Source organism: Ruditapes philippinarum, unplaced genomic scaffold (genome assembly GCF_026571515.1).
Source record: "Ruditapes philippinarum isolate M1 unplaced genomic scaffold, ASM2657151v2 ctg3861_1_1_1_1, whole genome shotgun sequence".
NCBI lineage: Eukaryota > Metazoa > Mollusca > Bivalvia > Venerida > Veneridae > Ruditapes > Ruditapes philippinarum.
This window is the reverse complement of record NW_026865462.1, coordinates 1-18,684: the sequence shown is the minus strand read 5'-3', so window position 1 is coordinate 18,684 and position 18,684 is coordinate 1. Positions and strand designations below refer to the sequence as shown.

General features: G+C 33.0%; 1 protein-coding gene across 1 annotated transcript in view; it reads right to left on the bottom strand.

The window, feature by feature from the left end:
* The window catches only part of LOC132729123 (protein FAN-like), a gene marked incomplete at its 5' end in the record, with an annotated part of 39,333 nt that extends 22,415 nt beyond the window's left edge, over window positions 1–16,918 (bottom strand). The window contains 8 exon segments of the mRNA XM_060714865.1: window positions 5,464–5,520; window positions 6,045–6,168; window positions 6,808–6,875; window positions 9,781–9,848; window positions 11,302–11,360; window positions 11,982–12,069; window positions 16,174–16,349; window positions 16,876–16,918. Of these exon segments, the coding sequence (XP_060570848.1) occupies window positions 5,464–5,520; window positions 6,045–6,168; window positions 6,808–6,875; window positions 9,781–9,848; window positions 11,302–11,360; window positions 11,982–12,069; window positions 16,174–16,349; window positions 16,876–16,918 (683 nt within the window).
* Window positions 16,919–18,684: the final 1,766 nt, after the last annotated feature.

The following is an 18,684-nucleotide window of genomic DNA, read 5'->3' as shown; positions in this document are numbered from 1 at the left end:
TTTTTCATACATGGGAGAAATCTGTGTGAAAACAAATGATAAGAGCAGGTGCTGCATAACAGGAATGACTCTCATAATTCCCGATATTCTCATCATCACTGACTGATAAACGTTGCTGTCATGATGGTAAATACAAGCCTTCAATATGTGTCCAATCGATTACAACTAGATAGTAAACCATGGGGTATCACTGAAGTAATGAACTTGCTGTCATCATTCCTGGCATTAATACAGTACAGTTTCTTTCAATGTCATCTAACCAAAATCATAAAAACCCGCATTATTGAAGTAAGTGGAGCATGTTGGCGTACAAGTTGTCAGCAAGGTAAACTTATTGTGTCTTTCTCTTTCCCTACAAAACTCCAGATCCTTGATATGAATGGCAAAAACTTGAAAAAGATTAGCGGAAATATTTTCCAATTAAAATGGCATATAACAAGTAACAGTGATTCTATTTATGTATCTAACTATGACATGAACACTGTGACAAGATTAAACTGGCAAGTTGAAATGATCGGCAGGTAGTCACCTCGAGGAATAGCACTGTCAGATGATAGTATTCTCAATGTTTGTGACCGGGAGAGAGAGGTGATACAAGAGATATCACACGACTGCTCTATAGGAAAGATTGTGCTGCAGGATCTGAAGTGTCCCTATCCTGTTTGCTGGTGTGGAGACACAAAGAAACTATACTACAGTCGCGATATCGCTTAAACTGATGAAAACTGCATTTACATCTACAAATTGACATAAACTTGAACAAAGATTAAACAAAATAACGTAATCAGTTCTCGATAGTTGGCTTAAAAACTGTCATCATCGTTTCTTCGAAAAAAAGGGGAAGCATGATAAAACAAGAGGGCCATGATGGCCCTGAAATCACTTACCTGTATATAAAAGATCTTCATGACAAGGATCAAGCAATATTGTAAACTATTAACAAAAGCAGATATAAATCTTAATCTTAAACTGATATCACAAATTTCATATTTGTATCTGAAATAGTGCATGTGCAAAAACAACATATTGCATGTGTAAAAATCAATGACCCCGGGACGGGGCCAAATTTGGCCCCAGGGCTTTTATTTATACAAACTTGGTATACTTAGAACAGGTTTCAAGCTAAATGTCTAAGCTCTAGCTTTTTGTGTTTTTGATAAGAAGATTTTTAAGTTTTAACTTTATACATAAAAAGAAAATCAATGACTCCCAGGGCCGGGCCAATTCAAACCCTGGGGCTTTAATTTGAACATACTTGGTACACAACAATTAGAAGAAGTTTCATGCTCTATATCTTAGTTTTTTATTAATACATAAAAGGAAAATATTGATCCCTCCGGGGGCAAATTTCGACCCAAAGGCTTTTTGTTTGAACAAACTTGGTAGACACTCACTAGAAGATGTTTCATGCTTAATATCTAAGCTCTAGCTCTTTGGGTTTTTGAAAAGAAGGTTTTTACTATACACAAATAAGGAAAATCAACGACTACCTGGGGCGGGAACATTTTTTACCCCAGGGCTTTTATTTGAACAAACCTGGTCGACACTCACTAGAAGATGTCTCATGCTAAATATCTAAGAGTTCTGCAACGAATATATAAGCCTTTGAACAATTTTTAAGCTGACCACAAATGGAACATTCCTGTGAATGTTGAATGTTATTGGTTCTTTGCTTGATGAGGTGATTTGGTTTAAGTTTAAAGATAACGGACGCCTGAGGGACACTGGGCGAAAAACGATCACAAAAGCTCATCTTGTCGCTTGTGACCGGTGAGCTAAAAATAGCAAGATAATTTTATGCCAACGAGTTTTATTCATGTTTAAAGTTAATATTATTATGGAAAATTATTTGAAGAACACTTTTAGTATTATTGTAAAAAGTGTTGAGTTTACAAAAAACTACAGAGACGCTGAATGTACATGTATTCAAAACTTCAACACTGTTTACTTTTAATTTTAATTACCGTGATAACAATCTTGTATATAGCAAAAGTATTACAATTTTTTTATTCAAACACAGTAACAGATTGTAAATAGTTATTTCATAATTATTAAAAAATTATTAAAGTATTCATGACATTCATAACTCACATCAGCAATTTTGTTGAATTGGTATCTCCCGTCGTATGATTCAAATCACTAAGTTAGCTTTAAACTATAAAGCTTCTTAGTATTATACACTGTACACTAGAGCATAAATGTTATTTCTCCTATGCACTGAATCACTCTTAAATGACAGATATAATGTTGACACCTAAAATTCTTTTAGATTTATGGCCCCAAAAATTCTTTTAGATTTTATGGCTCCCAAAAATAGCAAAGGGAGGTCATTCTTAAATTACACAAAAGAGAATTATGGCTCGTGAACAATATTGTTTCCTTCAAAACATCCATCAATGTATGATGCTTAAAGTTTATATCTCTAATACTTCATTATTTCAGATTAAAATAAAAATAAACAAGAGTGCCATGTTGGCCCTGAGTCGCTCACCAGAAACAACTGCTTTTCAGTGTTGGAATGTCAATATATTCTAATATTAAATTTAAGCATAGAATATGTTAAAACAATAATTTGAAGAAATGCCATGACCTGGGGTATTTAAGCTTTAGCTTAAACGGGGCTAATCAAACTATATGAGCAAACTTGATAAAAGACTACCTATGAATGCAACAAAGTTTTTTGATCATCTTTCAATTATTTCAGTAGGAAATGGTGTTCTAAGGTTTTTTTCTATTTTTAGTTTTAGTGGCCCCTAAAAGGGGCTAATCAAATAAATATAAGCAAACTTGATAAAAAAAGTACCCAAGAATGCTACAGACAAAGTTTGGTGATCATTCTTCATTTGGTTCTGAAGTAGAAGATGTTTAAAGGTTTTTTTTCTATTTTTAGCTTAAGCGGCCCCTAAAAGGGGCCAATCAAATAAATATGAGCAAACTTGATAAAAGATTACCCAAAAATGCTACAAACAAAGTTTGGTGATCATCCATTAATTAGTTCTGTAGGAGAAGATGTTTACACATATTTCTATTTTTAATTTTAGCGGCCCCTAAAAGGGGCTAATCAAATTAATATGAGCAAACTTAATAAAAGACTACCAAATAATGCTACAGACAAAGTTTGGTGATCATCCATCAATTTGTTGTCTATCAATAGACGTTTAGATGTATATCTATTTTTAATTTTAGCGGCCCTTTAACGGTATTTCTATTTTTAGCTAAAGAGACTCCTAAAAGGGGCCAATCAAATTAATATGAGCAAACTTGATAAAAGACTACCCAACAATGCCTCAGACAAAGTTAGGTGTTCATCCATCCATTAGTTCTGTAGAAATATACATTTAAAGGTATTTCTATTTTTAGCTTAAGCGGCCCTTAATAGGGGCTTATCAAATTCATATGAGCAAAATTAATAAAAAAACTACTCAAGAATACGGCAGACAAAGTTTGGTGATCATCCATCAATTAGTTCTCTAGAAATAGACATTTAACGGTATTTCTACTTTTAGCTATAGAGACCCCTAAAAGGGGCCAATCAAATTAATATGAGCAAACTTGATAAAAGACTACACAAGAATGCTACAGACAAAGTTTAATGATCTTCAATCAATTGGTTCTGTAGACATTTAAAGGTATTTCTATTTTTAGCTTTTGCGGCCCCCTAAAAGGGGCCAATCAAAATAATATTAGCAAAAGGGGCCAATCAAAATAATATTAGCAAACTTGGTAAAAGACTACCTAAGAATGCTACAGACAAAGTTTGGTGATCATCCATCTTGGTTCTGTAGAAATAGACATTTAAAGGTATTTCTATTTTTATCTTTTGCGGCCCCTACAAGGGGCCAATCAAAATAATCTTAGCAAACTTGATAAAAGACTATTAAAGAATGCAACAAACAAAGTTTGGTGATCATCCATCCATTAGTTCTGTAGGAGAAGGTGTTTAAAGGTTTTTTTCTATTTTTAGTCCTAGAGACCCCTAAATGGGGCCAATCAAAAAAATATAAGCAAACTTGATAAAAGGCTACCTAAGAATGCTAGAGACAAAGTTTGGTGATCATCCATCAATTAGTTCTCTAGAAAAAGACAATTAAAGGTATTTCTATTTTTAGCTTTTGCGGCCCCTAAAAGGGGCCAATCAAATTAATATGAGCAAACTTGATAAAACACTACCCAAGAATGCTACAGACAAAGTTTGGTGATCATCCTTCGAAGAAGATGTTTTAAGGTTTTTCAATTTTTGGCTCTGCTGACCCCTAAAAGGGGCCAATTGGAATGACATGAGCAAATTTAAGTGTGACTGTCACAAGGATGCTACAGACCAAATTTGAAGTAAATCTGCCTAGTAGTTTCAGAGAAGAAGACGATTGTTGACGCATGACAATGGACGACGGACACCCGAGCATCCCCTTTGATACTAATAGCTCATCCTGAGCCTTCAGCTCTAGTGAGCTAATTAAATGTATAAAATTATAAAGGGCAATAACTCCAAATTCATATAAAATAAAGAAATGGTTCTTTAACAGCGTGGTTATCATTAATATAGATGAAGTTGTAAAATTTCGAATTGATATCTCCAATTCTTTATGAGTTTAAAACCCTGGAATCAAATTCAGTATTTAAACAAAAGCTGTCATGTGATAGTCATGAATGCCACTAAAAGTGTTTTATAAATAATGAAGATAGGTATTATGAAAAGAGTTACATTTGCCCCTTCCTCTTCTGTTACTGAATGAACACTTGTTCTCTTTTGTTTGTTCACAGTTAAATGTCCCCTATCCCTATTGGTAGTGCAAATGATCTGCCCGACAGACAATGCCAAATCTGTATACCCTGGCTTCAAGGTGGGGGGATTTTTTTTGTTTTACTTCACTTAAATCATTTTACCAATTTTTTTTGGCTTGTCATGAACTGTTTCCATGATTTAGTACCATAAACATTAGAAACACTTATATTCAGATGATATCAATAAAGGTTTATCTATGAGCTTCTAGTTGTGTGAAAATCATTTAAATATCAATAGTATATTATCAGTGCAAATCAAAAGTGCAAAATATTAAGTTCTTATGAAAATCGTGTTTATTGTCTTTCATTGTCTATGTCTTTCCATGCTTAACGTACTTTGATATGGAAACTTGGCCGCAAGTGTTAATGGTTATGACGTAAGATTACACGCTATGCCAAACCTAGGTTTCCAAATAGCTAGTCATGGGTCAGTACAGCAGGGTAAACATTTCAGTTGTCTCAAAATTGCTTTTCATTTTACAAATATTGTGCGAACATGCATTGTGCAATGTGTGTTTGATAAAAGCATTTCCCAAGTGTACAACGTGTACTAGAGGTGTGTGTGTATAGTTTTTCATTCATCATTTTTGATTCATCATGCATTTAAAAGCGTGCGTTTGAGAAATATCATTTACATATTTACAGAAAATAAACTATACATTGATAAAACAAAAAACTTACAAAGTATTCTGCTGCAATAAAACTATCATCTGCTGTTGGACATGGCATTTGCCATAGCTGAATATAAAAGACAAAAGAGAAAATTAATATAATGCCAGGTGCCACAGAAAAAAGACAAACTTTAATATAATGGCATCTGTCATGGCTGAATATAATAGACAAAAGTCAAACTAAATATAATGCCCAGTGCCATTTGTCATAGCTAAAAGGCAAATAAATTAAACATAATTATATCTGTCATAGCTAAATATGATACAATAAATAGCATTTAAGGAGAAAAATACAGATCATATAGATGACCAAGTGTCCCATCAAACAAAAGTGGATGCCAGAGTGAGAATAAAAGACCTAATATATGTCATAAGGTTATGCTTTTGAAATACAAGTATTGCATTAGTTGAATCTCTTGAACTTCTGCATACAATTCCTTAGAATATAACCAATGGTATATTGTAAATTTGTTTCCCTCAGGGAATTCATAAAAGAGAAATAAGAAATAAGTGATAAAGTAAGAGAAATCCAACTATTTACACAGAGGTAATATCTGACAAATGTCAGATAAAATAAAAAAACCCGTATACCTTGACAGTAGAGTCCCATGAGGCTGTAAACAGAAGATCATTTCTCCAATAGATGTTGATTACAGCGTCATCATGTGCATGTAATGTGTCTAATATATTCCCATACTCTACACTGTAAAAATACCTGAAAAGAAGTATAAAATACATGAAAGAAAGTAAAAATACAAAAAAGAAAATGTAAAATATCTGAAAAAGAATTCAAAAATATATGAAAGAAAGTAAAAAAAATAAATAAAAAAAAATAAATTGTGCCTCTTTGCTTACTGTATAATTATTTGCATGATTTCCAACTGTTTTGTTTTCTTTTTGTATAGAATTACAACAAACTGCTACTGTATAGAATAACAATACACCACAGGAACCTATTCATACAATAATGCAAGAAGAAACCAGCGACTGGCTAAAAGCAGAAACTTAAATAACCAAACAGAAACCAGCGACTGGCTAAAAGCAGAAACTTAAATAACCAAACAGCTTCCTTGTGTACACATTCTGTACCAAAGTGGTTAAGGTCATTGACTTCAAACCACTTGCCGCTCTCTGCAGGGATATTGAATCCCGACAGGGACTTTAGATTATTTCATGTGAGGAAGCTATCCAGCTAGCTTATGGAACATTGTTGGTCTTACTCAGGTGCCCATTCATGCATGCCTGAAAAAATAAAAGGAGGAGCACCTGAAGTCTTCCTCCACCAATAAAGCTGGAAAGTTGACATATGACCTAAACAGTGTTGGTGCAACATACAACCCAACCAAAAACTTACACATTATTATCCCAAGCACCACATATCACAGTTTTACAATCTGGCATCACTATACAAGATGACAAGGCCTGAAATAATTAAAAATTAATGGTTAACACTAAATTAAATTTCAAAACACAGTATCATTTCAAATTAATAATCAATTAAACAAGAACATGTTTGTTAAACACAAATGCCCCCGGCTCCGATTCTTGTCAGTAGCAATATTTCAAAAAATGATTACCCATTCACTCATGGCGTTTTGTAATTGAGAAATATATAAGTTGCCAAGTCAATGCTATGACTTGTGAAGTGATAAATATTCAACTTTATCAAATATATATAAATGTAAGAAATCTATACTTGGCACCCTTGACCTTGACCCACTGACACCTATAGAATATCATGCAAGTTATCTTCCTACCAAATATGAAATACACCTGTCAATAAATAAAGGATGTATAGGCAAAAATGTTAAAATCTATTTTGAGCATTGATGACCTTGACCAAACTGACCCCTAACTCCATCCAAAGGAAGAATACCATGCAATTTATCTTCCAACCAAATATGAAATACACCTGTAAATAAATAAAGGATGTATAGGCAAAAATGTTAAAATCTATTTTGAGCATTGATGACCTTGACCAAACTGACCCCTAACTCCATCCAAAGGAAGAATACCATGCAAGTTATCTTCCAACCAAATATGAAATAAATCTGTCAGTAAATAAAGGCTGTATGGGCAAAAGTGTAAAAATCTATTTTAGCACTTGTGACCTTGACCCAACTGACCCCTAAATCCATCCAAAGTAGGAATAACATGCAGGTTATCTTCCTACCAAATATGAAATATATCTGTCAATAAATAAAGGCTGTATGGGCAAAAGTGTAAAAATCTATTTTTAGCACTAGTGACCTAGACACACTGATCCCTAACTCAATCAAAAGGAAGAATACCATGCAAGTTATCTTCCTATCAAATATGAAATACACCTGTCAATAAATAAAGCCTGTATGGGCAAAAGTGTAAAAATCTATTTTTAGTACAAGTGATCTTGTGCCAACTGACAAAAGAAGGAATACCATGCAAGTTATCTTCCTACCAAATATGAAATATATCTGTCAATAAATAAAAGCTGTATAAGCAAAACTGTAAACAATCTATTTTTAGCACTGGTGACCTTGACCCAACTGACCACTAACTCCATCAAATTTTATTTTCCTATCAATTATAAATGACATCTGTCTATAGAATATGATTAATACACCTGTAAAAATGTAAAAATCTATTTTTAACATTGGTGACCTTGACATTGGTGACATTGACCTTAACCCAAATGACTCCTTACTATACCCAAAGAATGAGGACCTCCCTTGGCATGTTTGTATTAAACAAGAAAGACATCAACCAAAAAATAAAGGCTGTATGAGCAAAAATGTTTAAATTTATTTTCTAAACCAGTGACCTTGACTTTGACCCTCGAGACTACTTACTCCACAAAAAATTAGAGGACCATTAAAGGTATCCAACTACCAAATATGCAAGATATCATTAAATAAATTAAGCAATTAAGAGAAATTTATGATAAATCCAACTTGCAGGAATAGGTTAACCAGACAAGGCCCTATTTTCAAAGTGAAAAAAGGGAAATAACTGATAAATATGGATGACACAGTTATTTAACTTGGCAATATCATGTTCTTTGTATTGATAAGTAAGTGTGGAAATTATGAAGCCATAAGTATAGATAGAACTTAAGATATTTCCAACTTGCCGTTTTAGGTTAACCATTATTCATTTTCTAAGAGCTGAAAAGGGCAATAACTTGGTAAATGGAAGCAAGTTATGTAACTTGACAAGATCATGTACTTTGTATTGATTAGAAAGTGTGTAAACTAAGAAGCCATTGGTACAGGTAGAACTTAAGAAAAATCCAACTTGCTGTTCTAGGTTAACCTCGTATGGACAGACGGACGGACGGTTCAATTACTATATGCCCGGGGGCATAAAAAAATAAAAACAATATTTCTATATGTCTGCTTAAGCTAAACCTAAATGAGACAATATTATCAGTGACTACTGAAATAATGAAAGTCTTAAATATTCTAAAGTAAGAAGTGGTTTTACACTATTCAGAAATAGTGTATATCTATAATACTCCCCTACTGAAAGGTGGATTTTCACACTCAATGAAAGCTATTTTTTTCACTCTCCCAATTTTGAGGTAGACTTTCACACTAATGACATGTGGGTTTTTTTACACTCACTCTCTAGTGGCAGGTGAATTTTCATACTCTCTATTGACATGTGTATTTACACACTTACATGTACTCTCTAATGGCAGATGGATTTTCACACTCTATGTTGACAGGTGGATTATATTTTTTCCGATGGATTTTCAAACTTATTCTCTATTAACAGGTGGATTTTCACACTTTTACTATATTGACAGGTGGATTTTCACACTCAGTATTGGCTATTGACAATTGGTTTTTTCATACTCTCTAAAGATCACCTTCTCTCTATGGACCTGTGGATTATTTCACAATCTCTATTGACTGGTGGATTTTTTTACACATACTCTCTTCTGACAGGTGGATTTTCACACTTACTCTCTACTGTCAGGTGGGTTTTCATACTTACTCTTTATTGATAGGTGGATTTTCACACTCACTATTGACAGGTGGATTTCAGACTAACTCTCTACTGAAAGGTGGATTTCCGCACTTTTGTTGTTAAATGCGGTCTTGAACACTCTCTGTTCACAAGTTTCATTAAAAGGTATTCAATAACAATTACTATAATACTTTTCATTTAGGGAAATCTATCTATTAAGAGGGGCTGTTTAAAGCTCTTCTTATATTGTAATGTTTTTATAACATAAATTTGTCTCTATTCCTATAATTATTATACATCTCCTGCTCTCTCTGGGATAATAAGGTTTAAATATAAATAAATGGCCTTCAAAAAATGGGAAATAAAATAATCATACCATATTTGCAATGGTAACGCTCCTCAACTGCCTTTGCTCTTCTAGACAATATAACTTGAGTAAACTATCTGAAAATAAAGTGTTACAAGGATAGGAAACAAATTATCGGGCTTATCTTAAAAGGAAATCCTTCACTTTCTAAATGTCAAACCTCAATTTTTATGCATTGCCAATCATTTTAAGGGAGGAAATATCCTGAAATCTATGTTTGTTTTGAGTAAACTGTCTGGAAATAAAATGCTACTAGAATATAAAACAAATCACTGGGATTATCTTAAAAGGAAATTCTACACTACGCAAAATGTCAACCTCATTTTTATGATTTTCCAATCACTTTAGTCGATCAAATATCCTGAATTTTATGTTCATTTTTCTATCATGTAACCTTTTCAAGGCAAACTAGACAAATTATCACAATAAAATATGATTAATATGTTCAAATCCAATATGATTATTGAGGTAAACTGTTTTTTCTTCTTCTGTAAAACAGAAATCAAACAAGAGCTGTTTGTAGGACAGTATGCTGAACTATTCTCAGTGCTTGATAGTTATACTAGAGCTTGAACAATGTTGAATATACTAATTTCTAAAACATAGTTCTGTCAAAATCCTTGTTAGAGTTATGGCCCTTGGACAGTGATCTATTATGCTGTTAAATAAGTGTCTGAAGTTTCAATCCATTCTCTTTAGTGGTTTTTGACATACCAACTTGAACACAAAAACTTAACCGAAGTGTGAGGCCAATGCCAAAACCAATGAATGGTTGAGTACATTAGCTATCCATATTCTTCGAAAATAGTCAAGCTAATAAAAACCTTGAATAATTCATTTTCCCTTACAGTATACAAAACAATTTAAATGCATTACATTATTAAAATCATATCATCAACATTAACAACAAAATACATATTATAGGATAAAATGTGCACATAAACGGCCATGCTCTTGCATGTTGCATGACCGTCACCGAGTCAGAAACATGATTGTGCACATTGACCAGAATTTGAAAACTGGACCCTCAATAAACCATTCTGCTGCTCAACAGACTGTCCTAATTGGCTTCATACAGACTATCTTTCTCTTTAGTGACAGGTTCTATGCTATTACATGTCAACAAAAATTAGTGTCCCCTGGCGTTGCTCAACAGAGAAAGCACTGGGTTAGTAATCCATGGTTCCCTTGTTTGATTCTCAAACAAGGCGTTATTATTTTCATGACCATTGTTTTCAGACATGATTCACATAGTCATTTGCCTCTCTCCACTGATTAATGAGGAATAAGTATAAGTAGTGGATCACTTGCAGAGAAATTGATCATTATTGGTAAGTTACCCAGAATAGCCAATAATGTTTAACTGGCTAGCTCTCTGCTGAGATGATCCACAGAATGGGTCAAAATTGATGTAACAAAACTTTGGTCATTCTAAATTTACTTTTAATAAATTCTCAAAAAAAAAAAATAATAAGAGCTTACATTAATGATAATTAAAAGCTTTTGAGTAATTGTTCAAACAAAATTTACCTTGTGAGACAGAAAATGCCATCTTTTTCTCCAAACATAATTTTACATCAGTTATTGAACTGAAATTTGGTAAAGAAAACACTTTGAAATATGTATAAACTATACACTTAATAACAAAGCTGATTTGCTTAATATCTTAAATAAAAGCCACTGTGATTAATAACAAAATAGGAGACTTAAAAAAAATGAAAATAAACAAATTGAAAACCTAGTAACATAATTTGTAAATTGAAATTTTTTTCTCTGTATTTGTTTCTATTATTTTTTCATAAGGAGATGGAGACGATTAACAGTTTTTCCATCAAATACAATAATTATACTGGCAGTTGACTAATTAACAAAAATGTCCTTGATTATGTAACAATTCTTACCTTTTTTTCTACAAGTAACTACCACTGTTGACCCATAAAAGAATTTATACAGCATTGCCTACCAATCAAATTGTCACACTAGGCTTTACCAATCAAATTTACATAGATCTAAACTAACTAAATTAAATTGTCATATATCTAAGCTTAGACAATGAAATTGGATTAATTCTAATTTTAACCAATCAAACTATAGTAATTCTAATCTTATCCAATCAAGATCTTTCACCTGTAACTCAAAAGTACCAGATAAACAGGTTTGACAAGTTGTCTTTAATTGTTTTATAGAAATTTGATAACATGATAACTCACTCCTTATGCTTTGAAAATGTCACAATTTTATGCATATTGGTAAAATCTATAGTCTGTAATATTGCATCTTCTTCTACTTGATCTGTTTCTGAAAAATATCAAAATATCATATATTAAGCTGTATGTTTCCAGGCAATGTGTTTATAACCAATTCATAATAATGATCAAGGTCAGGATCAAAATATTATTATAATGGGGGGGGGGCGACCTTGTGGTTTAAAGGTGTCTGCCACCCAACCAAGGGATTTTGGGTTCAAGGCTTTATCAGGTCACAACCATGTTTCCTCATATTTAACAAGTACTGGTTTGTTCCAGGAAGCAGACGTGAACTTGATGAGGAACTTGGTTTCAATTGAGATAAAATAAATGCAATTGTACATCTAACTTAATGTTTCTGTGTATTTTCTGACAAATCCCTTAAATGTTCAGATATTAAAATCAGTGTTATGTCCTTGTATTAAAAATCAACAGCTATTCTTGCATAATAGACTGGCCTTTCCGTTTGTTTTACACATGCCAGAAAATTCATCTGGCATGGGCTGTGCCAGATGAGTTGCGTGCTGTACAATGGCATGCTTAGGACAAGAGCTGGATGAACCGGGTGATGCACCCGACTAGGTTTCGGACTCAGAAAAGTATATCTTTTGTAGTTTCAGAGTTATGTCCCAGACAAATTTCAAAGTGTGATAATTCCAAACTAAGCCACGCAGAGTAACTGTTCTTTGCACTGCACTTCTACTCAATGAGATCTACCTACCGACTTGCGCCAGACACATCTTCTCAATATGGTGATCATTTCTGTGAAATAGTTGTAAAATAACGAAGTTATGAGCCGGACACAATTTTGCTCCAAGGTCATGCTGTGACCTTGACCTTCAAGGTAGCGACCCTTAATGCTGTGCCCAACACATCATCTCAATATGGTGATCATTTCTGTGAAATAGTTGTAAAATCGAACTTCAAATAACGAAGTTATGGGCCGGACACGATTTTGCTCCAAGGTCATGCTGTGACCTTGACCTTCAAGGTAACAACCCAAATACTGCATGCAACACGTCTCAATATGGTTATCATTTCTGTGAAATAGTTGTAAAATCTGACTTCAAATAGCGAAGTTATGGGCTGGACATGATTTTGCTGCAAGGTTATGCTGTGACCTTGACCTTCAAGGTAGTGACCCAAATGTTGAGCGAGACAGGTCGTCTCAATATAGTCATTATTTCTGTGAAATTGTTGAAAAATCCGACTTCAAATAACAAAGTTATGGGCCAGACACGATTTTGCTGCAAGGTCATGCTGTGACCTTGACCTTCAAGGTAGCGACCCAAATGTGTGTTTTAAGGTAAATAGTTTTAAACATAATGAAATGTGGTAGAATATACAAGAAAAAATATCTGGCATGTTTGCAGTTTGGATTGGAATATCCATCCTTCGGGACAGATATTGCAATCCAAACCGCAAAAATATGACAGATATTATTATTGTCATTAGTAACTCAGTTTTATTTTTCTATGTCATAATGAGGAATGGGCACTTATGGGAGGAGGGGCAATTATTGGAGAATATACCATATGATTTGAAACTTCTCAGTAACACATGCTCACAGGTTTCATATCTAATACAAAAGTAGAATTTAGATAAAATAAAAGGGTGGCCATCTATAAATACAGTGCTATCTCCACAACTGCTGCCCTCTGTAACATAGACATGCAGTTCCCCCTACAACAAGTTACTGACCGAACAAAGATTTTACAGTAAGTCTCACTGCGAGCCCTTTGACCCCTGACCTTTCTTACAGTAGAACAATTCCCTCTTTACAACAATGGTATGTAAGACTTCACAATAATATTAGTTAACCTCACGAGAGCAACTATCCTCATGTAGTGACTACAAAATTTTATCCTTTTCTAAAATTTGATCCTTAATTTGATCAGATTAATTTTTCATGATGCTTGCATTTCAATAATAACATTTTATTCCGAGTTTTAAAAGTATATTAGATCTGATAAAATTCTCTTGCAATACTTGCATTTTAAATTAAAGGGACTCGATTGAGGTTGTTTGACATGATAGGACGGGAAATATTTTTCCGAGATTTGTTACCATTTGCTGAAGGTCTGGACCAAAAATTCATGTGCAAAGTTTCAGATCATTCCTTTACCCTGTTTTTCCAGAATAATAATTTTTCTTGTGCAAAATGACCTCAAATCAAACGTGTTGCAATACTTTTTACTGAAATCGGCTCAGAATTGCTCTATTGATCTACAATTAATTTTTCTTTATTAACTTATCAATATTTTACCCTTTTCAGTGCTTCAGTTGATCTATGTAAAAAAATATTCAAATTTTATCTTTTTTGGCTTTTGGACTGGACTTCAGTTTAGATCTTTAACAAACAACTTTCTATTTTAGATTTAAACAGTATATTCAAAACATTGAAAGAAAAACTTACAGTTATTCACAAAATGTCAATGTCTGACATTTATCTTTCTATTTTAAATACATTTCTAACTCTTGTTTTTATTTTCCAGTATGGAAATAAGATCTAAAACTCTACCAAGAATCTACTACTCAAAATGCATCAGATGTTTTCAGAAAGGTACAAAAAAATTTGTTCTCAGTAAAAGTATTTGTCACTTTTGTTCAAGGTGTGCTTTCTGTTGACAATGTCTAAGATTTCACGGACTTTGTGTAGGATGTAAGGTTTCTGGTATGGCCATTTAAAAAATAAATAAATACTGTAAAAGGAAAGACGAAACTTTAGTCATTGATACTCATATAAGTTTTTGCTTTGTAACATAAAGTAATAAATCTATGCACTGAAGTATTTTTGTAGAACTCTATTTCAATGTAGAGAATAAAATTAATATATTTAAAAAAAAAAAAATCATAAATCATTTTGAAATTTAGCTAGCAGCTGTTGCTATGAAGTGAAATGATTTTATTTACATAATTGCTTAGCTAAGATTTTTTTTTATTTATGCAACATTTGACGGTACAAAGATATAGAGGTCTAATATTTATTTTTTTCTATAAATACAGGATTTATATTAATCGAGGTGTCTGAGAATAAATATTTCAAGACTGGTAGTGGCCACCAGTGAAATATGATAATTTTCATATCACTTGAATTTTCTGCTCATTATATACATTTTTCTCTTTTTTTTTAACATCACAATTTGTATGACTTCGCCTTAAATTTTGAGTATTGACTCAATTTAGAAGGAAGTAGTTCAGCAAGATACCATTGAAAATATGGAAAATATGTTACGCTGAAAAAGATATAACAAATTTAGATATGCTTTCATTTCTGTGTGTGGTGGTGATGTTGGTAGTTTACCCTCCAAATTACATAATAAAGTCTTAACTTTTAAAATCAAAAGCAGTTCCTGTGCAGTTTAACACACAATTGACATAATAAAGTCTGCCCTAAACAACTAGCTGTATAGAATTATAGAGGGAATTCCTAATGAACATTTATAATCTCAAAATTGAAAATGTTGCAGACTCGGTATGAATGAGTCTCTCTCTGAGTGAAGAACATGAAGTGTTACCAGAGTCTACATTAATGGCATGTTCAGATCTGCTTTCCCAGTTAAATTTCAAGCTTTTCTGGATAACTAACTGGCTTTTCTGAATGACTTACCAGTAAAAATAAAATTCAAGTGAAAAACTACTAATCCAAATGATTTCTGAATCAACTGTGAGAGACAAAATTTATGATCATTAGACCCAATATTCAAGATCAATTGTCAGGGATTAATATTCCGCTACTTCATTGACATATTTTCATACCTATATAAATGCATAAGTATACCTTCCCCACATATGTATAAAAGTCATTGATCCATTGCTGATAATTCTCAAAAGTTAAGAAATATTATCTATATGCAACCAGTTTTCCTTTCTTGGTTGGGTCATATGGTGACTTTCCAGCTTTTTTGGTGGAGGAAGACATCAGGTGCTCCTCTGTACATTATTTCAGGCACAAACGGGCACCTCAGGAGAACCACCGATGTTTCGTAAGCTGAGCTAGATAAGTTTTGCACTTGCAGAATCCATTAACAATTGCACAATGCGAACATACAGTGGTGAAAGGCAAGTAGTTTGAAGTCAACGACCTTAAGCACTAAGCCACAGACCCCCTTATTCAATTATCCATGTATAACTAACATAACCGTCTTTCTCTCACCTGGGGTTTTTGACCTATGCTCTTGAGATATCACATGTGGAGGAATAGCCATATCAGGTGGATGTTCTTTTGATATAGATCTAACAGGGTGGGGTGTGGTAAACAGCTGCTTAGGAACCTGCCCAAACTCCATTATCTGTATCTCCATGCAAGCTCTCTCATTTGGGTCCTTTATACTGCAAAATAACTTAATAAGTATATTCAAGGAATTTCAAGCTATCCTTCACCATTAGCCTATTGGTGGCAATTGACTGTACCCATGTGACCAGTGCAGACCAAGATCATCTGGCACAGATGACCAGTTCAAACCTAGATCTGTGCCATCTGATATTGGCCTCCACTGTTCGTAATTCAGTCAGTACATTCATATTTCAAAATATTCCTTAAATTTGATGAAAGGTTTTGACCAGATTGAAACAAGGACAAGTCCATTAAAAATATTTTAACAATGTATTCGTTGATTAATAAATTCTAATTCAATGTACATCATACATGTCATAATGAAAAACAAAGTCACTGATCAAGTTTTTTTCTGCATTATATTAATTTAAATACACGGTTTTTCATTTAAAAAAGAAACTTATACTTTGTGAAATTATATGATAGCATTTACAAAAACTTGGCCTATAAAAAATAATTAATATAAATGATTTATCATGACAAGTTGGAAAGCAAAAACAAGATTTTCTACCACCTACATACCTGTCTAGGTCTACTGAGCCTTCATAGGTGAGGTAATAGAATACTGAAATGAGAAAAAAAAATATACCTGAAGATATTTATCCAGTAACCTCTAGACGCTTGCAGAAATCATGATCGCAAAGTAAAAAAATATTACATTTTTTTCGCTGATTCTTACATATTTCATTTGTGATCATATAATTATAAATTGGTGTGAACAGATGATTTAGATGTCTTAAAATATATTTTAGTGGGTGAAAAGGCGAGATTTTAACATTTAAACATTCAAGCGCCTTGTCCCGTATATACTGGAATACGGAATTTCATGAGGTGCTCCAGTCTCACTCATTTATCACTGAGAGTGTTCTATTCTTGCATAGCAGACTGGCGTTTCCGTGAGTTTTACCCATGCCGGAAATTTCATCTGGCATGGGGGGTGCCAGATGAGTCGCGTGCCTAACAACAACGTCATTTAAGCGCACTTTATGAATGAACCGCGGTAAATGACGTCGTTTTAGAAGGGAAATATGTGCTTAGGATGACGTCATTTCGCCGTTGTTATTAAAGTTGTAAGTTCATACGCTATTGTAAGAAAATAGTTATGGATGAAATGAGTTTAATTTCCATGAACATATATCATATTGAGGTAAACCATTTTAGATATGAAATAATATGGCAGAATATGCAAGAAAAAATATCTAACATATGTTTGCGGTTCGGATTGGAATATCCGTCCCTCGGGAACCCGCCCATGGGCGGTAACTCGGCAAGCCTCGTTACCGCCCAATGGGCGGGTCCCCTCGGGACGGATATTCCGGTCCGAACCGCAACATATGACAGATATTATTATTCTGGTACTTAAAAGTTAGAAATCTGAATACAGACATTGCATTATCTGGATAAGTAGAACAAAAAGACAAAAAAAGTTAATGTTTTGGAGGTTTTATGTTAATTAACCACATATCTTTTTAAAGCCAATCTTTTTAAAGGAACTTCACTAAGGTTTTTTCGACATAATGTGAATGGAAATATTTTTTTGAGATAAATGTTCCATTTGATGTAGGTCTAGACAAAAAACATGTGCAAAATTTCATATCATTCGCTTACTTTGTTTTTTCTGAAAAATTATCATAATCATGAAAAATGACACAAAAATTGAAAAGCCATTCTATCTTGCAATGCTTTTCCTTCAAATTTGGCTACAAATAACACAAACATTTATTTCTGAGCATATTTCATAAATAGAGGATATTGAATGAGTGTAGTTTAATACTAAATTTATTGAACCAGTTGAATAAGATCATATTATGCGAGCCTCTGGCAAGCATAATATTGTTTTATTCAATGAGTTCAATAAATTTAGTATTGAATCTACACGAATATAATATTCTAATTATCACATATATAAAATAAGAACAGTAAACTTTTAAAATGAGTCATTTTTCAATGACGCGCCTATAGTGTAACACTAACATTAGCTCGTTTTAACGCTATGTTTATATATAGCGCAAATGACGTCACGTCAAAGTGTTATTACACCAGTGTAATATCTTTTTTATAAAATGGCTTTATTACACTCCTTCGCCGCGGTTTATGTGATAATTATATTTTACACATCTTTCTTTTCATGTGCCCTGGGTGAGTTGGCAGTTGATCTATGTAAAAATATAATCAATTTTTATGTTTTTAAGTTTTTAGACTTCAGTGGAATTCCTTTAAAATAATGTGAGTTTTAGTATATATTTATATTCTTACTTCAAAATTGTACTGTTTTAATGCTTCACTTATAAAATAAATATTCTTCAAATTCAATGTTAAATTAAATTAAAA